At 40.1% G+C, this 16,121-nt stretch overlaps 1 protein-coding gene across 2 annotated transcripts in view; it reads right to left on the bottom strand.

Annotated features, from left to right (window-relative positions):
* Positions 1-343: 343 nt before the first annotated feature.
* The window catches only part of LOC137323270 (protein FAM149A-like), a 145,243-nt gene continuing 129,465 nt past the window's right edge, over positions 344-16,121 (bottom strand). For both annotated transcript variants that reach the window (XM_067986764.1, XM_067986770.1), the window contains exons 11-16: positions 15,395-15,499; positions 14,397-14,511; positions 13,534-13,659; positions 9,257-9,335; positions 6,196-6,342; positions 344-3,404 (exon numbers count right to left, since the gene is read on the bottom strand). In XM_067986764.1, coding sequence (XP_067842865.1) covers positions 3,325-3,404; positions 6,196-6,342; positions 9,257-9,335; positions 13,534-13,659; positions 14,397-14,511; positions 15,395-15,499 — 652 coding nt within the window. In that variant the 3' untranslated portion in view covers positions 344-3,324. The remainder of the gene's footprint in view (positions 3,405-6,195; positions 6,343-9,256; positions 9,336-13,533; positions 13,660-14,396; positions 14,512-15,394; positions 15,500-16,121) is intronic.

Here is a 16,121-nt window from a genome sequence, read left to right as displayed (position 1 = left end):
GGCCAGAACATTAGTAGAAGTCCCTGCTCTTCATTGAATGGTGTAATGAGATCTTTAACATCCACCCGATTCACTGGAATAGGCTGCTTTAATGTCTCATCCGAAGGACAAATCCAACAATGTAGCACTCCCTCTGTACTGCATTGGAATGCAGCTGAGATTAGTTGCTGAGCCTTGCAGTGGAACTTGAACTCACAAACTTTTAACTCGGAGGCAACATGCCAACGGAACCAAGGTGACACTAAGTAATCTTACATTGTTAACTGCACAAACAATATTACTTTGTAAATGTACCTACTTTTCATCAAAGAGAAAATCGTAGCAAAAGCTAGTTCTTGTTGCATCATGATATATTGTTTATTTACATAAAAACATTAAAGAAAAACAATATCTGAAATACCAAAAGTACTTTGGATTTATAAATAAAACATTTTATGATATACCATAAAATCCAAGCAGTATTAGTCTAGAATTTACAGTTGGTGATAGCGGGTGAACACTTAATTCCTGGGTATGACATTCCTCTGTTTTAACAGGCGTTAACCCATTTACTTAGTGGGTTAATGTCTCAGCTAAAATAGCAAACAGAGGAATATCATACAAATTAATTAAATATTCACCTACCTATATCACAAATAGTACATTCTAAACTATTATATCTACATACACACATTCTGAACAACATATAAAAGATTTGGCAAATTCACATATTAAAATACAATCAAAAATATGTTACATAATTACAATAAAAACAGAATCCTCACTTTAACACGTTTTTACTAAATAATGGGCCAAATCTTCCTGGAAAAATAACGGCAAGTTCACAAGACACGCCGTTATTAATGTGCAAATTGGCCACCAAGTTCGGAGGATTAAGAAATACGCCATGAGTTGCGAATCTCCAGAACCTGCTAGTCGATTTACAGTGCTTTGCAGTTTGCTTCGTACAAACGGCATCTCGCCCATAGCTTCCCCATTATTTTTAAGAACTTGCTGGATTTGCACATTAATTGCCCATTAAACTCGTGACAGAAAGTATGGGCTCATAATTAACAGCATGGTTACCCTTTTAATGACATGATAATTGTTAATGCAACGCCAATCTCTCCGACCAAGAAAGGGAACAATTTAAACTATTCAGTCTTATTCCTGCATGTACTAAATTCTTCTTAAGAGACTTTTAAAATTTAAAATGTTTACATTTTTTTTCTTACTTTTCCTTTCAGTCTCTTTTTTTCCGTCTTTTTTTAATCCAATCTTTCTTTCCCTCTATTTCTCTTTCTGTACTGGATTTGACTCTAATTCACTCACTTTTCCATAGGGCAGAGAAGGTAAAGGGGACATTTGATAGAGGTGTTCAAAATCATGAACGGTTTTGATAGATTAAATAAGGAGAAACTGTTTCCAGTGGCAGAAGGGTTGGTAACCAGAGGACACAGCTTTAAGGTAATTGGTAAAAGAACCAGAGGTGACATGAGGAAAACATTTTTTACACAGTGAGTTGTTATGACCTGGAATGCACTGCCTGAAGCAAATTCAATAATAACTTTCAAACGGGAATGAAGGGGAAAAATGTACAGGGCTATGGTGAGAGAGCAGGGGAGTGGGACTAATTAAATAGCTCTTTCAAAGAACCGGCACAGGCATGATGGGCCGAATGGTCTCCTGTGCTGTATCAGTCTATGATTCGAATTCACCCTCTTTCTCTTTTGTTCTTCTGTTTCTTTCTCAATCCTTAAATTTTGGTCTCCTTACTTAAGGAAGAATTTACTTGCCTTAGAGGCGGTGCAACGAAGGTTCACTAGATTGATTCCTGGATGAGAGGGTTGTCCTATGAGGAAAGACTGAGTAGAATGGGTCTATATTGTCTGGAGTTTAGAAGAATGAGAGGTGATCTCATTGAAACATACAAAATTCTTACAGGACTTGACAGGATAAGCCTGTTTCCCCTGGATGGAGAGTCTAGAACTAGAGGTCATAGTCTCAAGATAAGGGGCCGACCATTTAGGACTGAGTTGAGGAAAAATGTCTTCACTCAAAGGGTTGTGAATCTTCGGAATTCTCTACCCCAGAGGGCTGTGGATGCTGAGTCGTTGAGTATATTCAAGACTGAGATCGATGGATATTTGGACACTAAAGGACTCAAGCGATATGGGGATAGGGCGGGAAAGTGGAGTTGAGGTAGAAGATCAGCCGTGATCTTATTGAATGGCGGAACAGGCTCGAGGGGCCTTATGGCCTACTCCTGCTCCTATTTCTTATGTTCTTATGTTATCAGCTCGCACTTCCAGCAAGTTATGGCGCAAATTATATTCAAGCTGAAGGGTGCAGGAAAAAGTCTAACTAATGGTGCACGTTGCGAGATGCCCCGCTCCAGCAAGATTTGGCCCACTGAATTAGGTTTGTGCGATGAATGCAAAATTCAGTAACATCTGAACAAATTAGAGAGAAAATCACTGGCATCTAGTGTTGTAGAGCTTCATTCTTGTCATTGCATAGATTATTTGAATACAATGTACAGAATATATAACATTACATACATTATGGACTGAAATGTGCAGCATGACTGTTAAATGCTATTAGAAGACTATAAATGTCATCTTTGAATTATAAATAAGAAAACAAAACAAAAGTATATGTTACACCTTAGTGAAATTAGAAAGAGTTGACAAGTACATGCCACAGATGTTTGTCTTCACATAAATATTGACAATCTAAAAGAAATAAATTGCTTTTCTGTGGCACAACTGCAAATTGATCATTTCCCTTTACTGTGCTCAATTGAATTGAACAAGAATAAATTTTCAGGAAAACAGATTTGAGTTGTTAAAGCTGTCTAGTTTCTTAATTAACACAAAATGTATTTGCAGTAGCTGCCTGTTAGCAGGTTTTTGAGGTATTAACAGCATGTTGGAACTAATGAGCAATTTAAGGGTAAAAGAATAAAAGTTTCAGGTCACTATTTATGATACCAGGAAACTGCTTTCCTAGAGTCCACTGCCTGCAGTCTTGTGACAAATAGTCTTGTGAGTTCCTGTAAAAATGATGCTTTTATTGCATAGTTTGCTGAATAGATATTAAATAATAGGAAGACACATAAAAGATAGTCTGTATGTCATTAATCGCTGCATCAGCATTAAGTGGATCAGACTTTGATGTACGCCTTCTCACCACCTTTATCTTTCATTTCAAAGCTCTCTGAATTTTCACTTTACATTTTGTTTTAATCAGTCTTTCTCCCGGTCCTGTTTGTGACCTGACATAAGCAAACTGTCTTCATTAATTCTTCAGCTTCCCATTCTCCTGTCTCTGGACTTACTGTACCTATGAAACCACCTGGGATCTCTTTCTGGAATTTGTAGGAAGACGATTGAATGTTTTGGACTGGAAATGGACTTGTGGACCTAAAATGGACATAGACAGACAATCAAATGATGAGAAACTTATTTTTTTTTAATATTTTTGCCAGTTCAGTTGTTGGAAAAGCTGATAAGAGTGGGAAAGAGCAATAGAATTATGGAACCAAATTTATTTTTGCAAGTCATGCACATTTAACGGTGACTAACCAATTTAAATCCATCCCCGAAAATGTCTCAACATCAGTGAGTGCTGCGATCGGCAACACAAGTATAATATTGGAATAATCTTCTCATTATATGAAGCCAAATGACATTAAAAAACTGACATTCCGCTGGGAAAGGTACTCAACTCAAACATTCTAAATAATGAAATATGTATGTTGCACACAGAAGTGTACACTGTCCTCAACAAACTCTGTGTTATTTGCATTCAGGATAAGATGCTTGTTAGAGGCATATGAAGAAGCAGGAAATCATAGTCAAATGTGCTGACAGGAGAAAAACAGGGGGATCATTAGAAACAGAGAATGCAGCAAAAGATTTACAAAAAGATTACGACTAGTTATTGTGGGAATTTTTCATAGATAAATGTAGTACATTAAACGTCGGTTAAAATTGTGGAACATAAGTACACAATTAATTGAATCAGCACAGGGGAATGGAAAAGGGGACCTAGGGAGCAATTGTAGATACACAACTTTCAAAGCCTAGATAAGATGGCAAAGTAATTACAAAGCCTAATATAACACTGAAATATATAGCTAGTACAGTAGATAAATAAATCTACAAAAGCTATGCTATGGCTTTACAAAACACTGATCAGATTATAGTTGGACTACTGTATTCAGCTTTGGTCTCCATGCCACAAAAAGAGAAAAGCAACAACTTTACAGTTGGTGGCCTGGGTCCCACCACCTGGAATGTGCACCTGTGAGCCAGGAAATGTGTGAGAACTTCATTAAGAGAATGACGTTTCTTGAAATGTATTCAAGTCACCAAATGATGGGATTTCCCAAGTTTCTAGTTCGGAATACAATGACACTGAGCTAGCCTGTGAATGCCCTCGGAAAGGGCCTAGCAGGCCACTCAATTGTACAACAAATTGCTACAAAGCAGAAGGCCCTCAAGCACCTTCTCATTAAAAGGCTATCTCAGGGCAACGTGGAATGTACAATATTGTGGCCTTACCATATCCTTGGAACAAAAATAAGCCTATGTCATTGATGAAAGCCATCAAGGCTTCCCTTTTTAATATTATGGTTCTCAAATGCAATTTTCAGGAGCAATCTTGAAGGTAATGAGTCTTAGAAGGATCCCTAACATCTTTAGATAAACTCAAAGGGATGACATTACTCTTTTAATGAAAACTGAAAGAATGCCCATTTTTCTCTGTAATGACCCTCTAATAAAATCCCAGAAATATGCAGCTTTGAAACTTGCAATTTCGAAGAACACAGTTTTGTGGGTCATTAATTCTGAAGCAAAACAGTGATTCTGCTGTTACGCACTAAACGTGAAATTTCACCACATTATGAAGGGACTGCACAACGGACAATCTGTTAATTTAATTGTTTCAGTAAAATTAAGAAAAAAAGTAGAAAACTTTTGTATTGCAGCAAATATATATACATGTAAACATTTGACAGGAGTTTTCAGAAAAGGCTACTCCTGGCTCTACAGGGTTCCTTTCCTCAATTTAGTTCCTGAAAGGTTGATTACAGAGAAATATATGATTTTTGGAGAGGGGATTTGAGATCTTCAACATCTCAATGGATCTGCATCTGCTTATTAATCAACTGAATTGAGACTGCTCAAACTAATTTCAGAAAAAGACCCTCATGGCCAATAGATGAGGAGAGTTTCATCTCATCAGTCTAGGCTGAATTTGAATCCAGGTCCCAGAGGTAAAAAGACAACACACTAATTGAGAACACCACTCAATTCCTCTCAGAAATTAGGGTTATCTAATAACCCTAATTTGATGTGAGCTGGTACCTAGGCATGTACAACCTACCCTATCCATTGGCTTACACAAGTAAACATTTATATTCTGTCAGAAAACTACATAGATGTTAATTTGGCATTATCCCAACATAATAGTTATCAATTAATCAAGGGGGTTTGCAAGGGAGTTGGAGTACAAGAGTAAGGAAGTCTTGCTGCATCTTTAGAGGGCTTTGGTAAGACCACACCTGGAGTACTGTGTGCAGTTTCGGTTTCCTTACCTAAGGAAGGATATACTTGCCTTAAAGGTGGTGCAATGATGGTTCACTAGATTGATTCCTGGGATGAGAAGATTGTCCTATGAGAAAAGATTGAATAGAATGGGCCTATACTCTCTGGAGTTTAGAAGAATGAGAGGTGATCTCATTGAAAAATATAAGATTCTAAGAGGGCTTGACAGGGTACATGCTGAGAGGATGTTTCCCCTGGCTGGAGAGTCTGGAACTAGGGGATATAGTCTCAGGATAAGGGGTCAGACATTTAGGACTGAGATGAGGAGGAAGTTCTTCGCTCAGGCCCGTGAATATTTGTAATTCTCCACCCCAGAGGGCTGTGGATGCTCAGTCGTTGAGTATATTCAACGCTGAGATATATAGATTTTTGGACTCTAAGGGAATCGAGATATGGAGATCGAGCGGGAAAGTGGAGTTGAGGTCAAAGATCAGCCATGATCTTATTGAATGGCGGAGCAGGCTCAAGCGGCCGTATGGCCTACTCCTGCTCCTATTTCTTACGTTTCTTATATTAATTATCAAATATTTGTATATGTATAACATTTGTCATACTACCCTGTCATTTCCAGACATCTGATAAGAATTAAAAATGTCAATACCCCACGTTGTTCGATACTCTTCCTCATCTCCTTCAACAGGTGGCTGGTTTAATAGATGATGATGGTGATGTACAGAATCTGTGTGATAATTAGAACTAGAGGCAGAAATTCCTAGACTGATGCCAGTCACGCCAATCCCAGCATGATCTGTAAAGAAAATTCAAAAATATCAGGAACATTAAATGGCTTTATTTTCCATTGGTAAAAATCAGTTTTGATCCTATCACATTCATTATTATATAGAATTACATAGAAATTGCAGCACAGAAACACACAACCAGTTCATGCTGGAGGTTTATCCTCCACACGAGCAGTAGTCCCAATCCAAGGTACCCATTCTGTTCTCATATCGCTTTATTCCTCTATTCTTCAACCATCTATCTAACCTATTGTTAAATGTTGACATGGGGCTCAATTTTGAAACGGAACCGGGAAGGGGGTGGGGGGTCAATTTGAGGTCGAGAAACCCATTAGTACGGATTTCCCAGACGTCCTTACGATTTTGATGTAAGGACGTCTTTTATTTTTTTTTTGTCGGTTTCCCGTCCAACTGACCGGCCTGATTGACGGCTGGTCTCAGTTGGATGGGAGACCAGCCAGGGAGAGGACGGCTTCAGGTAAGTCTGCAGGTAAGCCTTTGTTGGCATGGAGGGGAGGGCAACAGGGGGCACAGGTGGGCAAGGGGCATAGGTGGGCAAGGGACACAGGTGGGCAAAGGGGCAGGTGGGCAAGGGGATTGCGAGTCATGGGGGATGGGATTGGGGTCAGTCATGGAAGGGTGGGATCGGAGGTCATCACAGGGGTCCGTGATCGTTGAGGGGGAGGGTCGGGGGATCGGGGTCGGAGGATTAGGCTTGGGGTCGGGGGGGGTTGGGGTCGGGACAGAAGGCCCGAGAATCTCGGCCCCCCCGGGATTGAAATGGGGAATTAGTTAAAAATGGAGGCCTGAAGCCTCCTTGAAAGGTTTTAAGGCCCGACCCGCCTCCTGGGAGCGGGTTGGCTGGCCGCCCCTCGTCCCGCCCCAGTGAAAACCGGAAATGGGTGGCTTGGAGGCGGGTCTGAAATGGTAGCAATTTTCAATGCCCACCACCCCTAACCCACCTGTTTTTTACTTTTAAAATTGAGCCCATGGTCTCTGCTTCAATTACTAAGTCTGGTAGTGCATTCCACAGTCTCACAACCCTCTGTGTAAAGAAGTTTCTCCTGCTCTCTGTCCTAACTCTAATCTCTTACATTTAATCCAGGCCCCTCAATCACTGGAAACAGTCTGTTTCTATCTACTGTCCCATCCCTTCATAATTTCAAACACTTCTATCAAATAATCCCATAATGTCCTCTGTTCTAATGAAAACACTCCCAATTATTCAAGTTTTTCTTCATATTTTTCTCTCATATTAGGCAGCATCCTAGTGAATTTGTCCTGAACCCTTTCTATTGCCCTATATCCAAATCACTGATATACACAGTGAACAGAAGAAGTCCCAGAACAAAACTTTTGGGACATTGCTGCTCACTTCCAACCACTCTGAGAAACTGCCCATAACTCCTACCTCTGTTTCCTCCCTTCTAACCAGTTATATCTTAGAACTGATACTGTCTTAGATCTATCATTCTTAATATGGAGATAATGGGCACATATGAGGAATAACTTGTATCAGTTTTTGAAAGAAATGAATTAAATAAATAAAACAATCACACACTAAAATAAATGAACTTACAGCTAACATATCAGCCACAAGTCGATTCCTTTGAACGTGTGAGTTAATTATTTATTTTATTCATATCTTTAAAATATGCATAACTTCATTTTCATATATGTCCATCTTCTCCATATTAGCAGTGATGGACTGATCAACTATAAGTTCATTCATCTGAGTCTGTGAGCCACCAATGGTAGTCAGGATGGGGATCCCCCTGGGAGTCAGATTGGGACTGTCAGCAATGGTTAGGTGGCAGCTGCCAGCTGCACCCACCTAAATCTGCCACCATTACACATTGTGGATGTTTGTTGACCAGCTCCCTGGCCTAAAATAACCAGTCATTGTGAGCATATTAATAGGATCTCTTAGGTTACTAGGATTAATAGGACCAATCTATAAAGCAAATCTTTTTTGGGCCATTTCATTTAAGCTTTGCACGCTCCACGGCTGGATGAACAAAATATCCACTATTTATGCCAGTTGTATGCCAGTTTAGGTGCTTGAGAGATGGATTCTGGTTGCATAATTTCCTTTCATTGACTCTTACAGATTCCGATTATACATAAACCAGAGACTAAATGTTGTGCTTCTTCCCTTTTAATCTGGGTTTGTTATTTTCTACAATGAATAGGTAATTTATCAGTTATTCATAAAATGAAAAAAATCCACTTCTTACATTATTTTAAAATCTTTTTCAACATAATCTCGAAATCTAATTCCAGTCCTCAAAAGCTCAACTTGTAGATAATCCAATTAAAACTGTAGCTGGACTATCTAGTGTAGTAAACAAGATCAAGTAATGACACTTATCCAAACTTCTTGTCCTGGCAGATTAGGGGTAATTTTTACAAAATCGTGCTCCTGGCAATGAGCCTTGCCAGCCTGGAGAGCATATCGGGAATTTGAACATATATTTTCCACGATTTTCTGTACATCTAAATTAATCTATACCTGAATTCCTGATATACGCTCCCCCAGAGTTAAGGCTCCATGCTGGGAGTATGATTTTGACCCCTAATATATCCCAGTACCACAAGTGCACTTTCATCTCTGGTGATTCTTGCACTTCCACTCCCATGTCAGCCACTGGCCCTATTTACTTAGGATGCCAGCAAATTACTTTGTTAAAGATTCTAGTTACTCTATTAGGAAACTGTCTTGATGCAATCAAAGTGGTTGGTTAATCTGCATGTTATTACAACAAAAGCATAGTTGTGATTTTTCCCAACTTTTGTCCCCTCCTTGCTGTCATTGAATAACAATCAGAAAATATTGTTTTCTAAAGCTCTGCAGGAAGAAACTCCAGAATTCAAAAACATACTCCCCACTTTTTGATGAAATTTTCTTGACAGAATGTTTACCTGTAAAGGAAGCCCGCCCTGTTCGCGTATGGCTGGCATAGTCCATTGGTGTGAAAGACCGTTTGAATGGTGTGTCAGACTGAAAAATAATAAATTTTGTAACTGTTAAAGTTTGCTGAACTTAGGTAATTCTAGCTTAAGTCAGAGCTTCCTGATTGGAAAAAATCGCCCAGTCCAATATAATCATGGATTTTGAGACTGCTGCTATCTTTTCAACAAAGATGTTTTCAAAGAGTTTAAACTTAACTAAAAATTGAGAAAGAAGAGGTACTAGAAAGGCTAGCTGTACTCAAAATAGATAAGTCACCTGGTCCGGATGGGATGTACCCTAGGATGCTGAGGGAAGTAAGGGGGGAAATTGCGGAGGTACTGGCCATAATCTTCCAGATATCCTTAGATACGAGGATGGTGCCAGAGAACTGGAGAATTGCAAATGTTACACCCTTGTTCAAAAAAGGGTGTAAAGATAAACCCAGCAACTATAGGCCAGTCAGTTTAACCTCGGTGGTGGGGAAACTTTTGGAAACAATAATCCGGGACAGAATTAACACTCACTTGGACGAGTGTGGATTGATTAGGGAAAGCCAAAATGGATTTGATAATGGCAAATCATGTTTAACCAACTTGATAGAGTTTTTTGATGAGGCAACAGAGAGGGTAGATGAGGGCAATGCAGTTAATGTGGTGTATATGGATTTTCAAAAAGCGTTTGATAAAGTGCCACGTGGTAGGCCTGCTATTAAGATTGCGGCCCGTGGAATAAAGAGGGCAATAGCAACATGGATACAGAATTGGCTAAATGACAGGAAACAGAGAATGGTGGTGAACGGTTGTTTTTCGGACTGGAGGGAGGTGTACAGTGGTGTTCCCCAGGGGTCGGTGCTGGGACCACTGCTTTTCTTGATATATGTTAATGACTTGGACTTGGGAGTACAGGGCACAATTTCAAAATTTGCAGATGACACAAAACTTGGAAGGGTAGTGAATAGAAAGGAGGATAATGATAGACTTCAAGAGGATATAGACACGCTGGTGGCATGGGCGGACACGTGGCAGATGAAGTTTAACGCGGAAAAATGCAAGGTATTGCATTTCGGTAGGAAAAATGAGGAGAGGCAATATAAACTAAAGAGCACAATTCTAAAAGGGGTAGAGGAACAGATGGATCTGGGGTTATATGTGCACAAATCGCTGAAGGTGGCAGGGCAGGTTGAGAAAGCGGTTAAAAAAGCATACGGGATCCTGGGCTTTATAAATGGAGGCATAGAGTACAAAAGCAAGGAAGTCATGATGAACCTTTATAAAACATTGGTTCGATCACAACTGGAGTATTGTGTCCAGTTCTGGGCATTGCACTTTAGGAAGGATGTGTAGGCCTTAAAGAGGGTGCAGAGGAGATTTACTAGAATGATTCCAGGGATGAGGGACTTAAATTAGGTGGATAGACTGGAGAAGCTGAGATTGTTCTCCTTGGAACAGAGAAGGTTGAGAGGAGATTTGATAGAGGTATTCAAAATCATGAAGGGTCTAGACAGAGTAGATAGAGAGAAACTGTTCCCATTGCCTGAAGGGTCAAGAACCAGAGGACATAGATTTAAGGCGATTGGCAAAAGAACCAAAGGTGACATGAGGAAAAACTTTTTTACGCAGCGAGTTATTGGGATCTGGAATGCACTGCCCGAGGGGCTGGTGGAGGCAGATTCAATCATGGCCTTCAAAAGGGAACTGGTTAAGTACTTGAAACGAAAAAATGTGCAGGGCTATGGGGGTAGGGCGGGGGAGTTGGACTAGCTAGACTGATTGTGCATAGAGTCAGTGCGAACTCAATGGGCAGAATGCTGTAACCTTTGTATGATTCTAACAGTACATTGTTAATACAGCAAACTGAATGGAGTTTCATTAAATTGTGCTATTAACAAAATAGCAACAGACTTACTATACTACCTTTGAACAGTGTAATTGATAACAGCTTAGGGTAGGCTTAACTATTGCAAGGGTACGGTAGCGTAGTGGTTATGTTACTGGGCTAGTAATCCAGAGGCCTGGACTAAAATCCAGAGTCATGAGTTCAAGTCCCGCCATGGCGGCTGGCGAATTTAAATTCAATTAATTAAATTAAAAAATCTGGAATTAAAATACTAGTATCAGTAATGATAGCCATGAAACTACCGGATTGTCATAAAAACCCATCTGGTTCACTAATGTCCTTACCCGGTCTGGCCTATATGTGACTCCAGACCCACAGCAATGTGGTTGATTCTTAATTGCCCTCTTAGGGATGGGCAATAAATGCCAGCCTTGCCAGCGACACCCACATCCCGTGAATGAATAAAAAAATTTTTTTTTTAATTGGTTGTCTCCTTAATGGGACAACAATGCCCTGTTAAACCCAGTGCAAAAAATCTTCAGAAATTTAAAAAAAGGACCTCCATTTATATAGCATCTTTTACGACCTCATGATGTGATCACAGGCAATAAAGTACTTTTTAAGTGTAGCCACTAACTGTAACGTAGGGAAACATAACAGAGAATTTGTGCACAGCAAGGACCCACAAACAGCAGTGAGATAAATGGCCAGATCATTTGTTTTTTGTGATGTCGGATGAGGGATGAATGTTGGCCAGGACACTAGGAGAACTCTCCCTGCTCTTCTTCAAATAGTGCTAAGGAATCTGTTATCTCCTGCACTGATGTGTCAGCCTGGATTATATGCTTAAGTCTCTGAAGTGGGGCTTACACCTATAACCTCTGACTTGGAGGCAAGAGTGCTGCTACTGAGCGAAGGCTGACACCAATTTAGGAACACATTTTCATTTCTTAACCTTTTCCAACATCTTTGTCCATAGGATTGTCTGTAATGGATTCTTGTCACAGATGACATTACTAGAAACTTAAAAATACAGAAAGTTCGACAAACTACTAAAGCTCCTTTATTATTGGTAGACAGAATGGTGCAACTAGTTAGCATATGATCTTTCGCTATCGAAACTGGGTTTGAATGCACTCCAGATTTATAAAGTCTCCTCTTTTCAGGCTGCAAAGGCCCTTTGTGAAATGAAAATATGGACAGTCTGAACCCCTGTGGTTGCAGGCACCAAATTAACAATCTTACTCAAGGAGACTAGAATGAGAGCAGCGTGGGAAATTGAAAAATTCACTCTTGTGCAATAGGAGTGCACCATAGTGGATTTAAGGCACATTGTTGAGGCAGAGGGAAGAGAGAGCTTTGCTCTGCACTGACTATGTTGTATCAGGCCTGATAGTGTGAAATATTGACACTGAGTGCCTAAAACAGAATAACTATTCCCTAGCACTGACACCTCACCTTGATGAGCACAACAGTAAACAATAAATATGTAAATTTGAATGTTATTTAATCCTCTTGATAAATGATATTTTTATGCCAATGATATACCAGTTTAACGCTTATTGATATGCTTCTTAGGGGCAATTGGGTTTTTTGGATGAGAGTTTAAACCGAGGCCCCATCTCAGGTGGACGTAAAAGATCCCATGGCACTATTTTGAAGAAGAGGAGGGGGCTTCTCCACGGTGTCCTGGCCAATATTAATCCCTCAACCAACATCACCAAAAACAGATTATCTGGTCATTTTCACATTGCTGTTTGCAGGACCTCGCTGTGGGCAAATTGGCTGTCGTGTTTCCTACATTGCAACAGTGGCTGCACTTCAAAAGTACTTCATTGGCTGTAAAGCACTTTGGGGCATCCTGAGGTTGTGAAAGGCATTATATAAATTCAAGTCCTTCTTTCTTTATTGTATGAATATATGCTCCTGGCAAACAGCTTTGCTCACTGGGAGTGCATATTAGGAATTTGGGTATAGAGAGGGCGAGGGCCCTGCAAGTTTTCCATCCATTAAAATTAGTGAGGAGGCATTCCTCATCTGTCCTTACCTTGTCATTTCTCCCCACCTTAAAGTCCCCTGGATCATAAAGCATCCTGAGGAATTTTGATTTTTATTCCACATAGAGTTTGCTATAAAAATCCAAATGGGATTCAATAAGATTGAGTTTTGGAAGAGGATTTCCTATAGGGTACTATATTTAATGTGTGACTAAGAGTTAGCCTTTTTCTTTAATCAGAAATCAGTTAATAATGCACAATGCATTTCTGTCTTCAGGTCATGCAAACAAAATATGCAAGAAAGTCATACATACGTAAGCGTTCATCCACCAATACCACCAACAGTTATTTCTAGGCTATGATGTTTTTATGTTAAGTAATTTGTTTCAATATGCAGAAATCAAAGTCCTCACCCTAAATGTATGTGTTGTATTCGGCCGCGAAGGTGTATCCATGGTGATAAGTCGCTCCCTGAGAGGTCGCCGGCCTGTTCCTTCCCCAATGGCACTCGACACTCGGCTGTGTGGGAATCTTCCTCTCTACGGCGATATACAATGTTTTAATGGTTTTTTTTAAACTGAAGGATTATTAATTATTAATAATGTAATGTTTATGTAAGTACAAGATTCCTGTGGGATGTTTAGGTAAGTTATACTGGAAATGTGCAGCATCAGTCAATTTCCCTTATATTGTACTTCAATTGCTTATAAATTCTGCCAGTTTTTTGTTTCAAAATTGCTCCACTTTTCTCACAAATATGGTGACATGCTGGCAGGCAGTTCTCTGGTATCTCACCAAGTGGCCATTCTCCATGTGTAATCAAGGGATATGGAGATAGGGCGTTGAGGTATGGGGATAGGGCGTTGAGTTAGTGGAGTTGAGGTAGAAGATCAGCCATGATCTTATTGAATGGTGGAGCAGGTTCGAGGGGCTGTATGGCCTACTCCTGCTCCTAGTTCTTATGGTCTTATGTAAACCTGGACAAAGTGCTGGTGACTATTGATCATGGGGGGCATCACAGCAGAACCCAAATTAATCCTCACCAAAAGTCTATGGATGCAAATTTTACAGCAGGGGTCATTGCATGGTGATCAGTAGTGGGAATTCTGTCTAATTTCGGCCCATCCTAGCCCAGGGTGACTGAAGTCAATTATGAGCTCCCAGCAACACCTTGGCCGAGATAGCCTAACACAGCACTGACATAATTACGTCATTTGGTGATAGACACACAGATTTAACTGACAAAACATGAAGCTATCAAGGCTTTCCATCTTACCAGCTGGTGTCTTGATTCAGGCACAGCTTCTGCTGACTCTAAATTGATGGGTGGCAATTGGTTATTACGAGTAGTCTGTACTGGGGGAGAGGATAACCGATCAGTGCCAGTGTGTCTGAACAGATGAAAATTAGAAACCTCATTAGCATAGTAACAATGTCGCATACACTTAAAATAAGATGTCCTTATGGTACTGTTCAACACTTCCATTGCTGAATAAACAGGAGCTGCACGGTACAAAAAATGTCAATAAAAGAAAAATTCAGTTCTAATTATCTATTAATGATATACTGCTGGAATAGAAGTATCCAATTTTATACTACTAATTGAAATCTTATTTATTGATTAAATTTAAAGTAATAGATGCTTAGGTTGCAATTAAAAGGTTGGAATCTGACAGAAGTTTTCAATTAATATTCTAAGTAATGACAGTAAAGCTTGAGCAATTTATAACCATCAACTGAATGTCAAGATTCACTTATTGCTTGAAAATAACTCCCTGGGATTTAATATTTAAATATATTATTAATTGCTTAAGTTTATATGGAGGAGTTTTATTTCGTATTAATTTGTTTCCCTGCTCGCTATAGTTGCCAGTGTAGCATTGATTGACTGTCAGTGATGTCCAATAATATTCATACCAACAAAAGGGACAAAGAGGATACTAGAAATGAGCATAGCTATAGTAGTCAAATGTAACAGTTATGAAATTCTTCCAGTATTAAGAGGGTTATCAGAAAGAACTGAGATCCCTTAAAGATGCACATATGGTTGAAACTAAGAATGAACTAAAACTAGTCAACATGCTAAATGATTACTTCATAGAAGTACTTACTAGTACTATGCCACCCATTATAGTAGATTCTACAACTAAAATTTGATATCACTTACATGGATGGGTACTGCACTATACCAGTTAATTGATGGTAGGTTGGCCAGCCTGCTGGTCTCAAATCAAGACATAGTGCAGGTATTGTCGGATTAATATTTAATCTTACCTCTTTAGTGCGAAGTGTTGATACAATTGGTGCCTTGCTCCATTGTGCGCTTTTGCAGTGTTTTCAACATATTGACTGCTCTTGTAAGTTGTAGCAATGTTTGCACTGTAAGATAAGTGGAAAAATCACTTTGGTATGTCCAGTATGTTCTTCCACAATAACGTGCATTTATTAGGAACAGTGAATGTTGTGGATTGCTTGTGAAATTGAGGGCTTTTCCTTCAACTTATTGAAAGTTGTAGGAAGGATTTCTACTCTTGGGGCATAATTTTGACCCCGAGCCAGGAAGGGGACGGGGGGGAGCGTCAAACTGCGGACAGGAAACCCGGAAGTACGGGTTTCCCAAACGTCCTTACGATTTTGACGTAAGGACGTCTTTTATTTTTTTTGTTGGTTTGCTGTCCGTATGACCGGCCTGATTGACAGGCTGGTCTCAGTCGGACCGGAGAGCAGGCAGGGAGAGGATGTGTTCAGGTAACTCTTCAGGTAAGTCTTTGTTTGTATGGATTGGGGAGGGGGGAACATGGGTGGACACGAAGGGATGGGTGGGCATGGGTGGGCATGGTGGTATGGATTGGCACAGGGGCACTGGTGGGCATGGGGGTCACAAGGGGTCAGTCATGGGGGGAGGGATCAGGGTCAGTCACGGGGGTTGTCGGGATCGGGAGTCATCGCAGGGGTCTGCGATCATTGCGGGGGTCCACGATCGTTGGGGGGGGTCGCAGCA

Source organism: Heptranchias perlo, chromosome 1 (genome assembly GCF_035084215.1).
Source record: "Heptranchias perlo isolate sHepPer1 chromosome 1, sHepPer1.hap1, whole genome shotgun sequence".
NCBI classification, from domain to species: Eukaryota; Metazoa; Chordata; class Chondrichthyes; order Hexanchiformes; family Hexanchidae; genus Heptranchias; species Heptranchias perlo.
This window is presented reverse-complemented; position numbering and strand designations above follow the sequence as displayed.